This window comes from Cydia amplana, chromosome 6, assembly GCF_948474715.1.
Source record: "Cydia amplana chromosome 6, ilCydAmpl1.1, whole genome shotgun sequence".
NCBI classification, from domain to species: Eukaryota; Metazoa; Arthropoda; class Insecta; order Lepidoptera; family Tortricidae; genus Cydia; species Cydia amplana.
In genome coordinates, this window is record NC_086074.1 from 18609819 (window position 1) to 18627415 (window position 17597).

The 17597-nt window shown below is 41.1% G+C and overlaps 1 protein-coding gene across 1 annotated transcript in view; it reads right to left on the minus strand.

Moving 5' to 3' along the window:
- Positions 1-5194: 5194 nt before the first annotated feature.
- LOC134649030 (matrix metalloproteinase-25-like) overlaps positions 5195-17597 on the minus strand; it is a 34708-nt gene continuing 22305 nt past the window's right edge. The window contains exons 9-11 of the mRNA XM_063503731.1: positions 6070-6259; positions 5678-5748; positions 5195-5365 (exon numbers count right to left, since the gene is read on the minus strand). Of these exons, the coding sequence (XP_063359801.1) occupies positions 5217-5365; positions 5678-5748; positions 6070-6259 (410 nt within the window). The 3' untranslated portion in view covers positions 5195-5216. The remainder of the gene's footprint in view (positions 5366-5677; positions 5749-6069; positions 6260-17597) is intronic.

Consider the following 17597-nt stretch of genomic DNA (forward strand, 5'->3'; position numbering starts at 1 on the left):
ACAGACAGGGACACAACATCACCAAGCGCTCCGGCCGCGACCCCAACCCCGCCTCCTGCTGCAGCTAGAGCGGGACCGCAACTACACAGACAGGGACACAACATCACCAAGCGCTCCGGCCGCGACCCCAACCCCGCCTCCTGCTGCAGCTAGAGCGGGACCGCAACTACACAGACAGGGACACAACATCACCAAGCGCTCCGGCCGCGACCCCAACCCCGCCTCCTGCTGCAGCTAGAGCGGGACCGCAACTACACAGACAGGGACACAACATCACCAAGCGCTCCGGCCGCGACCCCAACCCCGCCTCCTGCTGCAGCTAGAGCGGGACCGCAACTACACAGACAGGGACACAACATCACCAAGCGCTCCGGCCGCGACCCCAACCCCGCCTCCTGCTGCAGCTAGAGCGGGACCGCAACTACACAGACAGGGACACAACATCACCAAGCGCTCCGGCCGCGACCCCAACCCCGCCTCCTGCTGCAGCTAGAGCGGGACCGCAACTACACAGACAGGGACACAACATCACCAAGCGCTCCGGCCGCGACCCCAACCCCGCCTCCTGCTGCAGCTAGAGCGGGACCGCAACTACACAGACAGGGACACAACATCACCAAGCGCTCCGGCCGCGACCCCAACCCCGCCTCCTGCTGCAGCTAGAGCGGGACCGCAACTACACAGACAGGGACACAACATCACCAAGCGCTCCGGCCGCGACCCCAACCCCGCCTCCTGCTGCAGCTAGAGCGGGACCGCAACTACACAGACAGGGACACAACATCACCAAGCGCTCCGGCCGCGACCCCAACCCCGCCTCCTGCTGCAGCTAGAGCGGGACCGCAACTACACAGACAGGGACACAACATCACCAAGCGCTCCGGCCGCGACCCCAACCCCGCCTCCTGCTGCAGCTAGAGCGGGACCGCAACTACACAGACAGGGACACAACATCACCAAGCGCTCCGGCCGCGACCCCAACCCCGCCTCCTGCTGCAGCTAGAGCGGGACCGCAACTACACAGACAGGGACACAACATCACCAAGCGCTCCGGCCGCGACCCCAACCCCGCCTCCTGCTGCAGCTAGAGCGGGACCGCAACTACACAGACAGGGACACAACATCACCAAGCGCTCCGGCCGCGACCCCAACCCCGCCTCCTGCTGCAGCTAGAGCGGGACCGCAACTACACAGACAGGGACACAACATCACCAAGCGCTCCGGCCGCGACCCCAACCCCGCCTCCTGCTGCAGCTAGAGCGGGACCGCAACTACACAGACAGGGACACAACATCACCAAGCGCTCCGGCCGCGACCCCAACCCCGCCTCCTGCTGCAGCTAGAGCGGGACCGCAACTACACAGACAGGGACACAACATCACCAAGCGCTCCGGCCGCGACCCCAACCCCGCCTCCTGCTGCAGCTAGAGCGGGACCGCAACTACACAGACAGGGACACAACATCACCAAGCGCTCCGGCCGCGACCCCAACCCCGCCTCCTGCTGCAGCTAGAGCGGGACCGCAACTACACAGACAGGGACACAACATCACCAAGCGCTCCGGCCGCGACCCCAACCCCGCCTCCTGCTGCAGCTAGAGCGGGACCGCAACTACACAGACAGGGACACAACATCACCAAGCGCTCCGGCCGCGACCCCAACCCCGCCTCCTGCTGCAGCTAGAGCGGGACCGCAACTACACAGACAGGGACACAACATCACCAAGCGCTCCGGCCGCGACCCCAACCCCGCCTCCTGCTGCAGCTAGAGCGGGACCGCAACTACACAGACAGGGACACAACATCACCAAGCGCTCCGGCCGCGACCCCAACCCCGCCTCCTGCTGCAGCTAGAGCGGGACCGCAACTACACAGACAGGGACACAACATCACCAAGCGCTCCGGCCGCGACCCCAACCCCGCCTCCTGCTGCAGCTAGAGCGGGACCGCAACTACACAGACAGGGACACAACATCACCAAGCGCTCCGGCCGCGACCCCAACCCCGCCTCCTGCTGCAGCTAGAGCGGGACCGCAACTACACAGACAGGGACACAACATCACCAAGCGCTCCGGCCGCGACCCCAACCCCGCCTCCTGCTGCAGCTAGAGCGGGACCGCAACTACACAGACAGGGACGCACACACACACCTAACCTAACCTACGTTAGATTGTAAAGTAACGGGTTCACAATCTTACGGTGTCAGATATACATCACACTCACTTCGACGACAAACTGTGTCGCAAATGGGGGTTACCTATTACAAGCTCGAAACATGTTTTGTATGATGTTTCATTAGACCGAACACGTTTTTTCGAAAACCGTCGAATTTTCAGAAGGGTCACTAATCTAACCTAATTGTTTGTACTAATATATATGGTTTTTGAAACGCGTTCGGTCAAATGAAACATAAAGCCATTGCTACACGGTCGCCGACAAGCCTTCTAACCGTCTGACCTTGGTCAATTTTGGTCAAAATTTGTTGGAAACAACTGTCTACACCAGTGGTGGGCAAAGTACGGCCCGCGAATGGATTTTATCCGGCCCGCCGCCGGTCCTATGAAATAATTAATATATGGCATTGACCCACGATTCAAAAATAAATCGGAAATAAAAATTATTTTTGGCTACAATTCTGGCCCTCCAATTTAATTTCCTAAACTTTCTGGCCCCCTATGAAGAAAGTTTGCCCACCACTGGCCTACACGGTCCGGGACGGACCAAGGCCACGCGGTCTGGGGGCTTGTCGGCGACCGTGTAGCAAGGGCTTAAGACAAACATTTTCGTAGTTGCGATAGGATACCGCAAAATGGGTCATACACACGCACACGACCGACAAGAAAAAAAGTTGTCTCTTCTTTTCCCGAATATTCTGGAACTTAGTTCCCGGCTGTGACTTATGTTGTTTGCGATTGTCCACAACTTATTATTGGACTAAAATTGTAAATGCTTGTTTTACCAATGTTTTCGGGAATAAAAAAGGCAAATTTGATACTAAATCTGTGTATGGGCCCCCAAATATCCCGTTTAGTGCGATGCGAAATAAATTGGAAACAAGTGATAGCGGTTATGCCATTCACTATAAAATTTGAAGTTGGTATTGAATGGAAATTCAACAGGATTCGATCACATCCGTTTACGTTCAACTATAAATCACGATTTGTTAACGCAGAAATTTGGCGCAAAGTATGTTGTATTTGATTGGCTTAGAATTCTATCATCAAATGTTAGAACGTTGTAACATAGGTATTGTGATGGAATTGTTTTGTATTTGGATCCGTTTAGCATTTTCACAGTTTTTGTAAAATCTTATCACTTTCGCACTATTAACAAATATGTGGACTTGAGACCAATATTTATTCCTTTACTTGGGACTGTGAAAGTGTTATAATCGTAATTTGTTGAACAGGGTTCTCGGTTTGGGCTGCGCTACTTACATTACACGTATACTTGCTATTACAATAGTTCTATTATACCTGTCATAAATAAGAGGACTTCACTATCTAAAATGTCAATACTTACATGAAAAAGATATGATATTATTAATCTAATCGATGCTCGAATGAAATAAGACCATTTAGGGTGTCATATTGAATTTTGATCGGGCAAAAACCTTAGAATACACCCTGTAGCAAAATTAAATTGAAAATATATTGTAGTTAGAAAACTTGCACAATTACTTATTATGAAATGAATTGGTCCATTTGTCTAGTGCAATATAGCGTAACTAAGAAGATTCTACCTTGAAAAAAAGGTACCTATCTTTTCTTATGCAGTGACTATGGCACTTTTCAAAACCCGAGACGTTTCGACAATAGATTGGCTTTATGAAATATTCCACTAGTGAGAACAAATTTTACTAATAAGTAATAATATTATCTTTGTCGCAAACTTTATGTATCATTTAATGTCGAGCCTCAGCACTTATTATTGTGATACTGCTACTGTCTGCATCAAATATGTTGATACAACATCATATATAAATATGTTAGGTAAAATTTGACGAAGTCATTACTAACAGTTATAGGGATTTTTTGTAAAATGTATTTGATGACGACACTAACAAGTATATCCTAAGCTTTTCTTATCTATGGTAATAGAACAATAAAACTAGTTACAGCCATTTTAATGATATTATTCAAACAGTATTACTTTAATGCAATATCACAAATTGTTTGTTTACCACGATGCGAGGCTGCACATTCCGCATAAGACGTATTAAATCAGTTGATGTTACTTTACATTTTTATGTGATTGTACTCTTTTAATAAAGTGATATATTTTTATTGAATATTTTTTTACTTTTTTAACCCCATTTTCTTCTAGATAAGTTTGGAACAAAATTCGAGTCTGCATCATAACGGTCCCTTGCGAACTGCAGAACCAAAAACATCTTGTTGTAATCGTGTACACTGTAAAATCGACGTTTAGGCTAGTTCACTTTTTCTGCCTTTCTAGTAAAAAACCGGCCAAGTGCGAGTCGGACTCGCGCACGGAGCCGCACCATCAACAAAAAATAGAGCAAAACAAGCAAAAAAACGGTCACCCATCCAAGTACTGACCCCGCCCGACGTTGCTTAACTTCGGTCAAAAATCACGTTTGTTGTATGGGAGCCCCACTTAAATCTTTATTTTATTCTGTTTTTAGTATTTGTTGTTATAGCGGCAACAGAAATACATCATCTGTGAAAATTTCAACTGTCTAGCTATCACGGTTCGTGAGATACAGCCTGGTGACAGACGGACGGACGGACAGCGGAGTCTTAGTAATAGGGTCCCGATTTTATCCTTTGGGTACGGAATCCTAAAAAGATGAGCAACGGCAATTACACGTTAGTCACGTTACAAACTTCTGGCCGCAATGCATCGTGAAACAAGTAACATGTACACAGTTTCAAAGTGATAGGGTTCAATTATGCATAATTTCTGGCACCCACACCCTAATGTTTGGTAAAGGGTTATCTGGCCATTGTATATCCAATGAGATAAGGTCTACTAATGGTTAATATGTGTTACAGTACAGCAGTGATATAGTGAGTCTTGGTCTGCGCCGTAAACAGTGGGAGGTACGAAGGGATGCGTGCGTTGTCGAAGCATCACAGTCGAGCGAAACAAGTACCATTGTTATCACAGTTAACTATTTTTAAACCTTATTCTAACGACACAAGGTATATTAGTAATGGCAAGGACAGCTAGTATGTTAGGCGGTACATTATATTAGTCTTCGTTCTTGGTATACTGCTCCATATCTGGCGTGGGCTGGCACGGGAACCAGATCTGAGCCGTGAACAGCGGGTAGTAGGGGTGCGCGCGGACCTGAGCGTTGTCGAAACGCCAGAAGCGGGGGCCACGGAAGAAGTACGTATCTGTAACATATTTTCAACCACATTCACATGGTGGCGAGAGACCGACTATGGATCAAACGGTTTAACAAAGTATAGTCGGTCAAACCAATTTGTCAGTCTGTAAGAACCAGGAAAACTATACCTACTCATCCTTTTCTTTTGGGTGCAAGACTAGTGTAAGACAAAGATAGTATGATTCTCTCTGTCTATGTTTGAAATGAGACACTCCTTTGGGCTTTGACTAACTATATCTATCTAGGCCGACTTGGCGCAAAAGTTCCCATTCTTATCACAATTTGAATATAATGTCTGTAATAGTGGAGGACTACTTACCTCCCTTCCAAATAATAGCGGAATCCACAGGGTACGGGAGGTCTCTCCACGCTGACATACTTTTAGGATACCTGTTGAAATTACAAATATGTTACGTTACAGATATACTACGTCGAGATAAAGTAGGTATGTAGGTACTGGTAGAGACACACACGTATAATCATTTACCTAACGTTCTCTTTCAAGTTCTGTGGACCCTCCACTGATATATTTTTAATGGTGGTCTTCAGTGTAAGTAGGCCTACGAGCATGTTGCTCTAAGGAATGGCCGCTGCTGGGGCAGAAAGCTTCTCCAATTTCATACAAATTGTACGAAAAATCAATCTCGCCTACAACTTACAGATTTGTCTCATTTCAAATTGCTGGGAGTGGAGAGGTAGCGAGTCATTTACCCTTTATCCATAGTCCACGTGTCCTCATTGAATCGCCAGAAGCGCTCAGAGTCTATAAGGTATGTCTTATTGTTGTAATTGGACAGGAAGATCGTAGTTAGTTCCCGCAGGCGCCCCGACAGGCGGTAGTCTCGGAGGCGGCCGCGTTTGATCAGGCGGAAGTCGGGGCCGAACTCCCAGTACTGCTTGTCTGTAAAGGCCCCAGTATATACACAATGGGCCATCGCCGGCCACTCCAAGGGACGCATTTATGCGTTAGAGGGAGCAAGTGATATTGCTATCTCATTCTACCGCATGGCTGCGTCCCTTGGAGTGGCCGGCGATGGCCCATTGTGTACTGGGGCCTTAAGGTTTGTTATGTCAATGTTTGTGCTGCTTGCACTTGGCACTTATAATCGAATTTAAAGTATCTTGATCCATACTAACATTAAGCTGATTTTACGGTTATACTCACATGTTTTTAGTCGCTCACGCGACATGATTACTCAAGCACTGTTAGTGCTTCAAACTGAAGATCTAGGCTTTCTGAAACATGTCGCGCGAGTGACTAAAAACTTAGCTTAATGTTGGCGCCTATAGATTAGTACGTAACTTTTGCATGCTACTTGTAATAAATTAACTAGGGTGTCAAACTTACGTACACGCTTGCGTGCAATAAGTAGCCCCGTCTTTACTTAGCTACAAGCGCCGCTTGTAATGATAACGTAAGTCAATTAAGGCACGGCCTGACATTGATTTATTGATTGATTATTATTGTTAATTTGTATACATTATTTGCATCGTAAGCAACATAAACACTAAGTAAAAATTAAGCCAATATTGACAAGTGGCAACACTGGCCGCTTTGGGGATTTCCACACCACAACTGGATCGAGTACATTGACCAAAAAGTGTGTCCACATGAGAAGTCAAACTAGAGCCCTGCATCTCGTTCTAATTAGGGTGACCATAAGACATCTGTATGTGGGATATTAGGATAACATGAAATATATCAGTAGGGTGTGTCATTTTCTAAATAAAGTGAAATTTTAAGTAGTCGGATTTTTTCTTTCATTTGTAGTCGGCCTCTTTAGGGAGCGTTCAAGTATTACGTAACGAATTTGGGGGGAGGGGGGTCTTGTAAAACGTTACGAGGCGTTACAGGGGCGGGAGGGGGGGGGGGGGGTTTGAACTACGCGTTACGTAACATTGTTTTTTAACCTTTCAGAACTTTTCGCCACTTTACGGTAAGTACTTTACGCCACATAATTGTGGCCTTTAGGTAAAAAAATGGTCACTTGGTGGTTACGTAACGTTTTACTAGGGGGGAGGGGGGGTACAGAAAAACGTTACGGCGCGTTACATGGGGGGGAGGTGTCCAAAAATTGCGTGACATAATACTTGAACGCTCCCTTAGCACTCACTCATGGTATGTTCATAAAGGTAGGCTTCCCTTTTGTCCACTTCAGCTTTTTTTAAGTGTAAGCGTCATTGAAGATCTGTTTAGCAAATATGACGTTTTTTTTAAAGTTGGTGCCTTTTTTCTATTGACGGAAATGTGTCCTACCTATAAAGATTCGATTGCATATATATAAACAGTTTGACACACCTTTTCCGTAACAAAATATTATGTATAAATGAGAGTCTGTAATGTTTAAGGAGTTAAGCACTTTGGTTTTTAATTTTGGCAATTGAAGGGATGTTTACAAAAACAACATAACTGACTACACTGGTTGACATTGACACCTGAAACGATTAACATGTTCTTAAAAAAAATGACAACCGCTCTAAGCAGTTATGTTGTTTTTGTAAACATCCCTTCAATTAGGTATTCTATAACAAATCTTAAATTAAACATGCCGAAATAAAGACATACCTATTAAGTTAAACTTACTTTTACATTACCTACGTTAATAATAAGAATTCTGTGAGACCGATTCACAACGTGCCGACATCATAGTCACCCTAATGAGTTTGACAATGTTGTCTTGTATTTTTATAGTAAAATGTAATCATTGTGGCTTTCTTGTGAAACAATATTCCACAATTAGCAATTATTTCACTCCAACAACCTTTGTCGCGGACTTCCGCGATGCATATATTACATGTAGCAACACATCTAACAAAACTTTACTTGTCTATGGTAAGCAAAGCACACTTCCATTTTTCGCTCGCATGAAGTTTCAATTTTGTTTGTGAACTTATTTGCTATAGAAAGTGTTTGATAATAAAGTGGTTCTAACGAATGCTGGATGCCAACTTCGCACAGCCAGAGCATCGTCGTTTCAAAGCTAAGTATATGTATTTAAAAGAGGACGTGTAGTCCCATGCCCATGTTTCCATATATTTATTAATTTATCAGTGTTCAGTATATGTCGAGATTTTGCATAATATAATTATGGGCGGAGGTGTGCTTGAATGTGTCAGGTCAAGTCGGAGATGCGTCTGCCGACTTGAGCCTTGCCTTCTTATATAAATCGTGGTACGCCCAGCGTCCAATAATCCATTTGCGAATGGTAATGATGGTATACTTACACATAGGCTTGAGGTGCTTAGTTGCGACTAGAGCACGTACCCTTCATGAGGGATAATGGACATAACAAGCACACTCCTAACTTAATGCCAATGTAGCTGGTTGCGATCAGGTTACATGTACTTTAAGACTGTGGATCAGGTTATGGTTTGCGGCTAGTTTTGGACTGAGCCCTAAACACCCCTCATCTGGTGTGCCAACTGATCAATATATAGATGTATCTGGTTGCGATCAGGTTACATGTACTTTAAAACTGTGGATCAGGTTATGGTTTGCGGCTAGTTTTGGACTGAGCCCTAAACACCCCTCATCTGGTGTGCCAACTGATCAATATATAGATGTATCTGGTTGCGATCAGGTTACATGTACTTTAAGACTGTGGATCAGGTTATGGTTTGCGGCTAGTTTTGGACTGAGCCCTAAACACCCCTCATCTGGTGTGCCAACTGATCAATATATAGATGTATCTGGTTGCGATCAGGTTACATATACTTTATGACTGTGGATCTGACTATGGTTAGCGGCTAGTTTTAGACTGAGCCCTGAACACCCCTCATCTGGTGTGCCAGCAGATCAAGATATAGATGTGACTGGTTGCGATCAGGTCACCGCACCCCTTATCTGGTGCAAGGCTTATTTACTGAGATATAGATGTGACTGGTTGCGATCAGGTCACCGCACCCCTTATCTGGTGCAAAAGGTTTACTTTCTAAGACATAGAGAATTGTGACTATAATGACAGACAGACATGCATACTTATATATGTATATTTGAGTCCTGTGGGACAATGTGGAATCTTACTATGAATATAAATGTCTTGTTGTCTATCCCTATATAATATGATACAAGTTAGGGATAATTTAGTGACCGATGGTCATAAATCTATTTTTTACACAGGTGGTGGCATATGATCAAGTTAGAGCTGGCAGCTACACATTGAGCTCATGAACAGAGAGAAACACTGCAATCACATCACCATAATAAGGTATGAACTGCATTATCCATAGAACAACCGACCTCTCTCCTAATAATATAAGCGAAGCAGAACAGAGTTCTTTAAGAAACAAGTATACATGTCAAGTTGATAGTAAACTCATGTTTCATTTAATAAGGTCTTAGAATCTTTAAGTAACTTGAATTCAGGCAATCAATTTATCTTAGCATTTTGTATTAACGTCGATACAAAAATTGGTGGACGAGTGTCTTGGATTTGATTCAGACCCACATAAATTCATGAAACTATCTTAAAATAAATGATTTACCAAATCTGTAAGAGGTCAAAGGTCGCCCTGTGGATGGTGTTGTTCATACAAGTGCTGCCACCTGTAAAACTTATATCACACAAATTGTTTGTGTATTGCTAAACAATTTTGAACTTTACTGAACGAAAATTACGTTTGTAATTTGTAGGTACCGAATTTATATCGCGAAAGCCGTAATTACGATATGATCGACTTTGAATATTCGGTAATAAACAAATTACGAGTTTATAATTCAAAATATTAATTTGGAGCAGCATTTTTATGAGTTTTATGACTCAAAATGAAATACGACTTGATGATTTAAATTCGTCGCGCCACTCGCGCCATTGACATTATGCGCGGCGCGCATGCGTCATGAGCGCTGTTCGTGGTTCATTTATCGCGCAAGATGGCGGAACAAGCGCGTGAGCCGGAAAACATGTTTTGTGTTTTGTTTGTTGTGCAGTGCTAAAGTTAATAAAACAAGTGAAAATTTATCAAGAAACAAAGGTGAGTACTCGGTAAATGTGTGAAAATTTGAGGAAAGTAGATTACTTGAGTACACGACAAGTATATAACCATGCGGGTTAGGATCCAGTTTTGATCATTGATTTTATTTATCGATCAATATAATTTCATTTTATGTGACAAACCCAGTAGAAGGATTATTGAGAATTCTTTGTGATTATGAGCGAATGTACTATTATAACAAAGAAATCGTCACGTATGTACTTCGTTACAAGAAGTGAAACCATCACGATGCGTAACTAATAAGACGTGAGTGCTTACCCTCTGGTTCATAGATACGGTAATTTACGTGATAATTTACGTGATCTTACTTAAAGGAAATATGGTTTGTCTGTGCGACTTGACATGTTTACATTATTAAGTGCATGAGCACTAATTTGTATGACACCTGAGAGGAATTAGGTACTTATATTGTTGGGTCAGAGGCTATAATATAGGCTTAGTATGATTGTTTGTTACAATTGAGTATGAAACCCAACTAATATAATTATATTATTGTTATGAAATAGGAATTTCAAGAAATACCGTGCTGACGTGTCCGAATTCGAGTCCAGATTGTCAGATTTCAAGTCGAGCGTGAAACTAAGCGTCTTTACGCCAAGCTACTTCTCTAAATGAGGAAAATAAACATTCTTTGGCCAAAATCATAAGGTACGTAAACATGATTATTGTAGTGTTACCTTGGTATACAGCCACGTAATAGTATGTAGTGTACTATTACTACCAAATTTTGTTAATCAAGGTTGAATCGTTTAATTAACCTTATACAGTGTTTATACCTACTACCTCGAAGAAATAGATGGCGCTTTTAAGACAGATGACAATAATACTATTGTTTTATAGTGATGATGAAATAATAGGGTAATATTTAAATAATAATTACATATTATTATGATAAAATATTTGGTGATATGAAGTCTTGTGTTTTTAAACGTATGAAGTGAGTCAATTAAATTACACATTTAGGAAGGTAAATACTGAATGTGAGTATGTATGTACGGATACCCATACATGTCTGTACTGTGAGTGAGAACCACACTTAGTTGATATGATGAAACAAGTCGTGTGCACTTGGTGTATGGTGTATATGAAACCCCTATATAACAATAAATAAGTTTGATTTATTTCATGAGTAATTTGAAAATTGATTCATACAACATGAGGCTATGTTCATTCATTCGTTAGTCATGTTGTACTACTTGTATTTGTTAGAAAGTTTAATTAATTTTGAATAATACTCATACATTAACTACACATATTATCAGTCATGTGATGACATTCCTGTTAGTACAGTGATTCACACACTCGGTGAAATTGTGAAAAATTTATAAAATACCTGACAACATTATTAAGTTCTGTCATGTGATAACTTGATTAAATATACGTTTCCAGAATAAGAGTGAGAACACTATGGAAGCTATTCTGCTGAATCGCCTTTCCACATTTGCCGCAAACATCAAAGAACATCAAGTCAAAGCAACAGAGCTATGTGCGTGTCGTCCATGGGGAAAGGATGAGTTAGAGCGAGCTACTATCATCGCATCCAAACTACAATCCATACTTGGAAGATTTCAAAGTGATCTCTATCAGTACTTCAATCTGTCTAAGGATCCTAACGCCGATGAGATTTCAAATTTAACTGCGATACAGCTAGAGGGTGATGAAGTTTTAGCTGAACTTAATACAAGAATTCAAGCTGATAAGGACTCCAAACAAGTCACATCTGATCCTGCAAAGAATAGGAGCAAGTTACCAGAACTGGATTTAATATCTTTTCATGGTGATGTTCTAGAATGGACTCAATTTTGGGACCAATTTAGTTCCAACATTGATCAAAGGAATCTACGAGACGTTGATAAGCTGCTCTACCTTAAAGCATCGTTAAAGGGTGAAGCCAAAACCATAATCGATGGCTTAGAAACCACGAATGACAATTATAAGATTGCGATAGATACTCTGAGAGAGAGATACGGCAACAGAGTGCAGATTGTTGACGCTCACTATTCTTCCTTATATAAAATCAAGAAGGCAACAGGGCCGCAAGATTGCAGAAAGACATTAGATGAACTCGAGAGACATCTAAGAGTCTTACAGTCCCTAGGGGAAGACACAAACCAAAACCACCTAAGATTCCTTTTCATGGAAAAGTTTCCTGAAGATGTCATTTATGAAATGAAGTTAAAATTGAAGACCGAATCCATCGAAGAAATAAGAAAACAACTGAACGCTATCATATCAGCAAAAGAAGATGCAAAAAGGATTAGCGTTGAGACTAAAGGTATGGAGACTACCTTTACCACTGAAACTTTACACGTAAGGGATAAATATCCGAAGAAACCCACCTGTGACAAGAGAATCAAACACAGAATTATTAAAATGAGGGAAAAACCAAATAAATTTAGACAAAATACATCAACCTTTTCAAATACATTCGTGCCTAAGAAAAGATCATATGAGGCTAATAGTGAATCAAATAAAGAGCAACCATCCGGAAAACAAAGGAAATTAGAATGTATGTTTTGTCAAGGGGATCATTACAATGACGTTTGCACGAAATATAAGACCTTAGCTGAAAGGAAAAACAGAATACCTAATCGTTGTTACATTTGCTTGAAAACCGGCCATAGACAATATGACTGTAGAATGACAAACACTTGCCGTCACTGTAATGCAAAGAATAAACACAACAGAGCGTTGTGCCCTACGAAACTATCACAAGTAACAACATCGACGAAAACCTTTAATGTAGAAAGAGACTATTACTGATCATCCCATACATTATCTAAGTCATCATGGAGTGTCGCTGCCTGGGAAAAGATAAGCCTTCTAAGACTTTCCTAGCCTTCAAATTCTAAGAAATTGTGTATGATGCGTCAGCAAAGACAAAAGACAGCGAAAGCCTTAACGAATGTATGTACTGTGGCCTAATGATGTTGGAAGATCTAACTGGTTTGTTAATAAAATTTAGATGTCACAAAATTAGAATTACTGCTGATGTAGAAAAGGCTTTTCTACAGATAGGCTTACACGATAAAGACAGAGACGTCACAAGATTTCTGTGATTGAAAGATGTGTCTGAACCAGCTGTAGAAAAGAATCTTGTACATTACAGAATACAGATTCACACGTGTACCCTTTGGGATAATATCCAGCCCATTTTTGTTGAATGCTACCATCAAACATCACTTATCTAAAAGCAATGATGAACGTTTAAGGAATCTAGCCAGCGACATCTATGTGGATAATGTCTTGACAGGAACGAACAGCGTCGAAGAAGCGATGAGTCTGTATAAGGACAGTAAAATGATATTCCAACAAATATCCATGAACCTAAGAGAATGGAGTTCCAACTCTAAAGAACTTATGCAAAACACAACAGATGCTAGTACAGATAAAACAGTAAAAACTCTTGGTTTAAATTGGGACTTGGAAAATGACACGATTTGCCTAAAGATAAGGAACACTACAAATGCTTACACGAAGAGAGGTGTTCTGAAGACCATCGCTGCCATATACGACCCATGTGGTTTTGCTGCACCAATAACATTACCAGCTAAATTGTTACTTCAAAAATTATGGAAGACAACATCGCATTGGGATGCTCCATTATCTGAAGAAATGGCAGCCGAATGGAAAGTTATCCTAGAAGACCTTAAGCAAGTTCATCGCATATGTCTACCTAGGAACATAGCGAATAACCAAGACGGTCAACTTCACTGTTTCACAGATTCGTCTATGTCAGCGTATGCAGCCGTAGTTTATTTACTTCAAGGAGACAAGGTGAACTTCGTTATTGGCAAATCAAGACTAATACCCATAAAAGATCAAGATAATCTAAAGATTCCTAAATTGGAACTATTAGGAGTCTTAATAGGTAGCAGACTAATTCAATATGCCATGAAACATCTCCAGGTGACCATAACACAACAAGTACTATGGACAGATAGTCAGATAGTAATAGATTGGTATCAATCTAAAAAGCTGCTACCACCATTTATTTCAAGAAGGATAGAAGAAATCAAGAAAAACAAGAACTTGGCCGTAAGATATGTCCCGTCTGAATACAACCCAGCTGATGTAGCAACCAGACCTACTAATTCGACAGAAGATTTTCAACGATGGCTCAGCGGCCCGGAATTTCTGAAGGAAGATTCTCACAACTGGCCATGCCGACCAGCGAGAGACGTTACTCTTCTGGCGGGGGAGGGTCTGTCGAACAACACTATACAGAAAACTGGGTTGAACTCAAAAGAAAAAAATCAGTTTAAAAAGAATATTGACTTGAGAAAGACTCACAAGCATCAGATGGAAACCGGACAAGCTTGTTCAGAAACACAGACAAGTGTGGATAACAGAATAAGCTCAGAATTACAAGAAATAAGAAGTATACAGAGACAGTTTTACCTGGATGAAGTCGACGATAAGGAGACAGCTCTGAGACAGACCTGGCAACTCTGGCCAGATAAACAACAAAAGAGAGAGCTCGTCGTGTTTTAAAATAAACTACGACAATTTAACTTACGTATACTCGTGCAATGTAAACATAAGTGCCGAATAGAGTGCTGCGGCTAAAAGTGCACTACTTTTGGACACTTAACAACACTACAGGACTAAAAAGAAGTACGGTAAGATACATTATTTTAACCGTTTGACTTTTAAAAACATTCAAAAACACAAAGAACTGGTTAAAAATAACGGGACCTTGCATGCTCAATAACATATGATTGGATGAACTGTGACATTGACAGCTTTGACATTGCTATACTGCTGCCAACATCATAAGCTTGTGTTGCCATACAAAAGGTGCGTTCAGATACTTCAGATAACGAAAACTCGCTAGAACCACAGATAAACTAATGAGCAGCACATGCGTATATATTGTAAGAAATAATTACGCAAACTAATTTTTTAATATTTAAAGCCTTGACTAACTGAATATTATATCGATAAAAATGGCAACAAAGAATATGGACAAAAAGAAGGAATCTCTCAGAAAAACGCTGCTGAGGCCCAGGAAAAACGCTGAATTAGCACAGGTTATGAGCAGTGACGAAGAGGGTTCACATGACCACCAATTATGCTTAAATAAAATAAGCGAAAGTGATAAAGTAATACGTACGTTAAAACAAGAATTACAACAGTACTCTGATGTGCATAATGAAAATAAGTTATTAAAACAGCTACTAGCAGATAAAGAACGACAATACAACAGCCTTGAATCAAAATTAATACCAAACGACCCAATAAATAGCTCTTGCCCAGGTGTGGGGTCACTCGAGACTGATGAAATGCAAATATTAACCCCACTAAAGCAAAAAATTGCAAAGAAAGAAAAAGAGAATCTCTCTCTGGCCATGAGAATAGAAGAACTAGAAAATGAAAATACGACCTTATGTAATATGATTAAAATTAACGAGCCTTCCTCGATGACACCATACAATTTAGATAAAATTAAAGATCTTGAAGAAAAATCTAACGAATTTAGACAAAAAATCAAAGTACTGACTAAAAAACTACGGAACGTTATAAAAAAATATACGGCCTTAAATAAACAATATAAGGAACTAAAAAGTAAGGATATATCGTTAAGCACTATCAGGCAATCCGTAGAATGCCTTAAAAAGAATACAGACGCGTTAAAAGAGCTTATAGAACAGGCCCCCAGTACAATCTATACGACCCCTAGAGTTGCTACACAGCATCCGAACACGTCAACCCATGAAGATCTACGCGACAAGTCTGCAAGTAACGTGGAACATAAGACTAAAGAACAGCCAAGGCCAAAACCAAATCTTCTCCTTCTATCAGACCTCCATGGAACTGAAGTGACCTCGGTGCTGTCTCGTATACGCCGGGGGGACTACGATTTCACTGCGGACATTATCAACAACGGTACAACTGACCGCGTCCTCCTGAATGTTATGGAAAAGACGGAACACTTCAGTAACAAAGATTGCGTAGTCATAATGTGCGGTGGAAGTGACTACAACGTTTACACTCCAGCAGAAACGGTTTTATTGGTAGAGGAAGCAGTTAAGAGGCTCCCCCATTGTAATATTGTTGTATGCACTATACCAGTGAGCATCAATTATAACAGCAAAGGGTTTAATTTATTTGCAAATAAGGTTAATGCTGGGTTTACCCAAACTTTGACGAAGTACAACAACGTTACAATTAAAAATATAGATGAGAACCTTAATGTGGAGGATTATGCAAAGAACGGCTTAACTTACGAATTAAGGGTAAATTTAAAATTGCATCTGCCATAAATGTATGTTTAAAAGAAATTAACGAAAAATTTTACAATAGTGACAATTTTTTATAAACAAAGATATTATGGATAGTAAATTTGAGGCTGAAAATCTTGGCATTATGCATTTAAACATAAATAGACTCAGAAATAAATTGCTTAGCATGGAAGCTTTTATAGAATGCGAAATAAAATTGAAACCAAAAGTGATTATGCTTACGGAAACATGGCTTGAACCATCCGAACACGCAAACATCAACATGCCAGGTTATTCAGTTTCAAGTCATACTTCTAGAACTATAACTAAAGGTGGAGGAACAATAGTATTTATAAGAAATGACTGTTCAAATAATTATAAAGAGATTGATGTTTCTGAATACTACATAGAAAAAGTATTTGAAGTATGTGCAATTTGTTTAGAGCTGAACGGCACAGGTTTTTATTGTGTTGTAATCTATCGATCCCCAAATTCTAATTTCAATCTTTTTCTCAACCAGTTAAATAACATGTTAAGCAAACTTAAGTTTCCTAACATCATAATAGGCGGAGACTTTAATATCAATCTTGCATCTAAAACCGATAATAATACTAAAATGTTTCTACAGACCCTCTTAGAACATAATATTAAACCTACAATATCTGATTATACCCGAGTAACTGCAAGTACATCAACTGTAATAGACAATATAATGACAGACTTTAGTGAGTACGCAACAGCTTATGTTATACCATGTAGCTTCTCTGATCATGATGCCCAAATGCTAGAGTTGCCTGCGTCACTCAATCGAAAAGCTGAACCATGTAAATTTACACAAAAACGCATATTTTCTAAAAATGCCACAAGTAAATTTCAGCATGATCTCGAACTTATCGACTGGCGCACAGCTTTTGCTAATAAAGATTGTAATAATAAAATAAACCAATTTTATGACATACTATTGCCACTGATCGAAAAATATTTTCCTTTAAAAAAGGTACAATCGCGAAAAAAACCTAA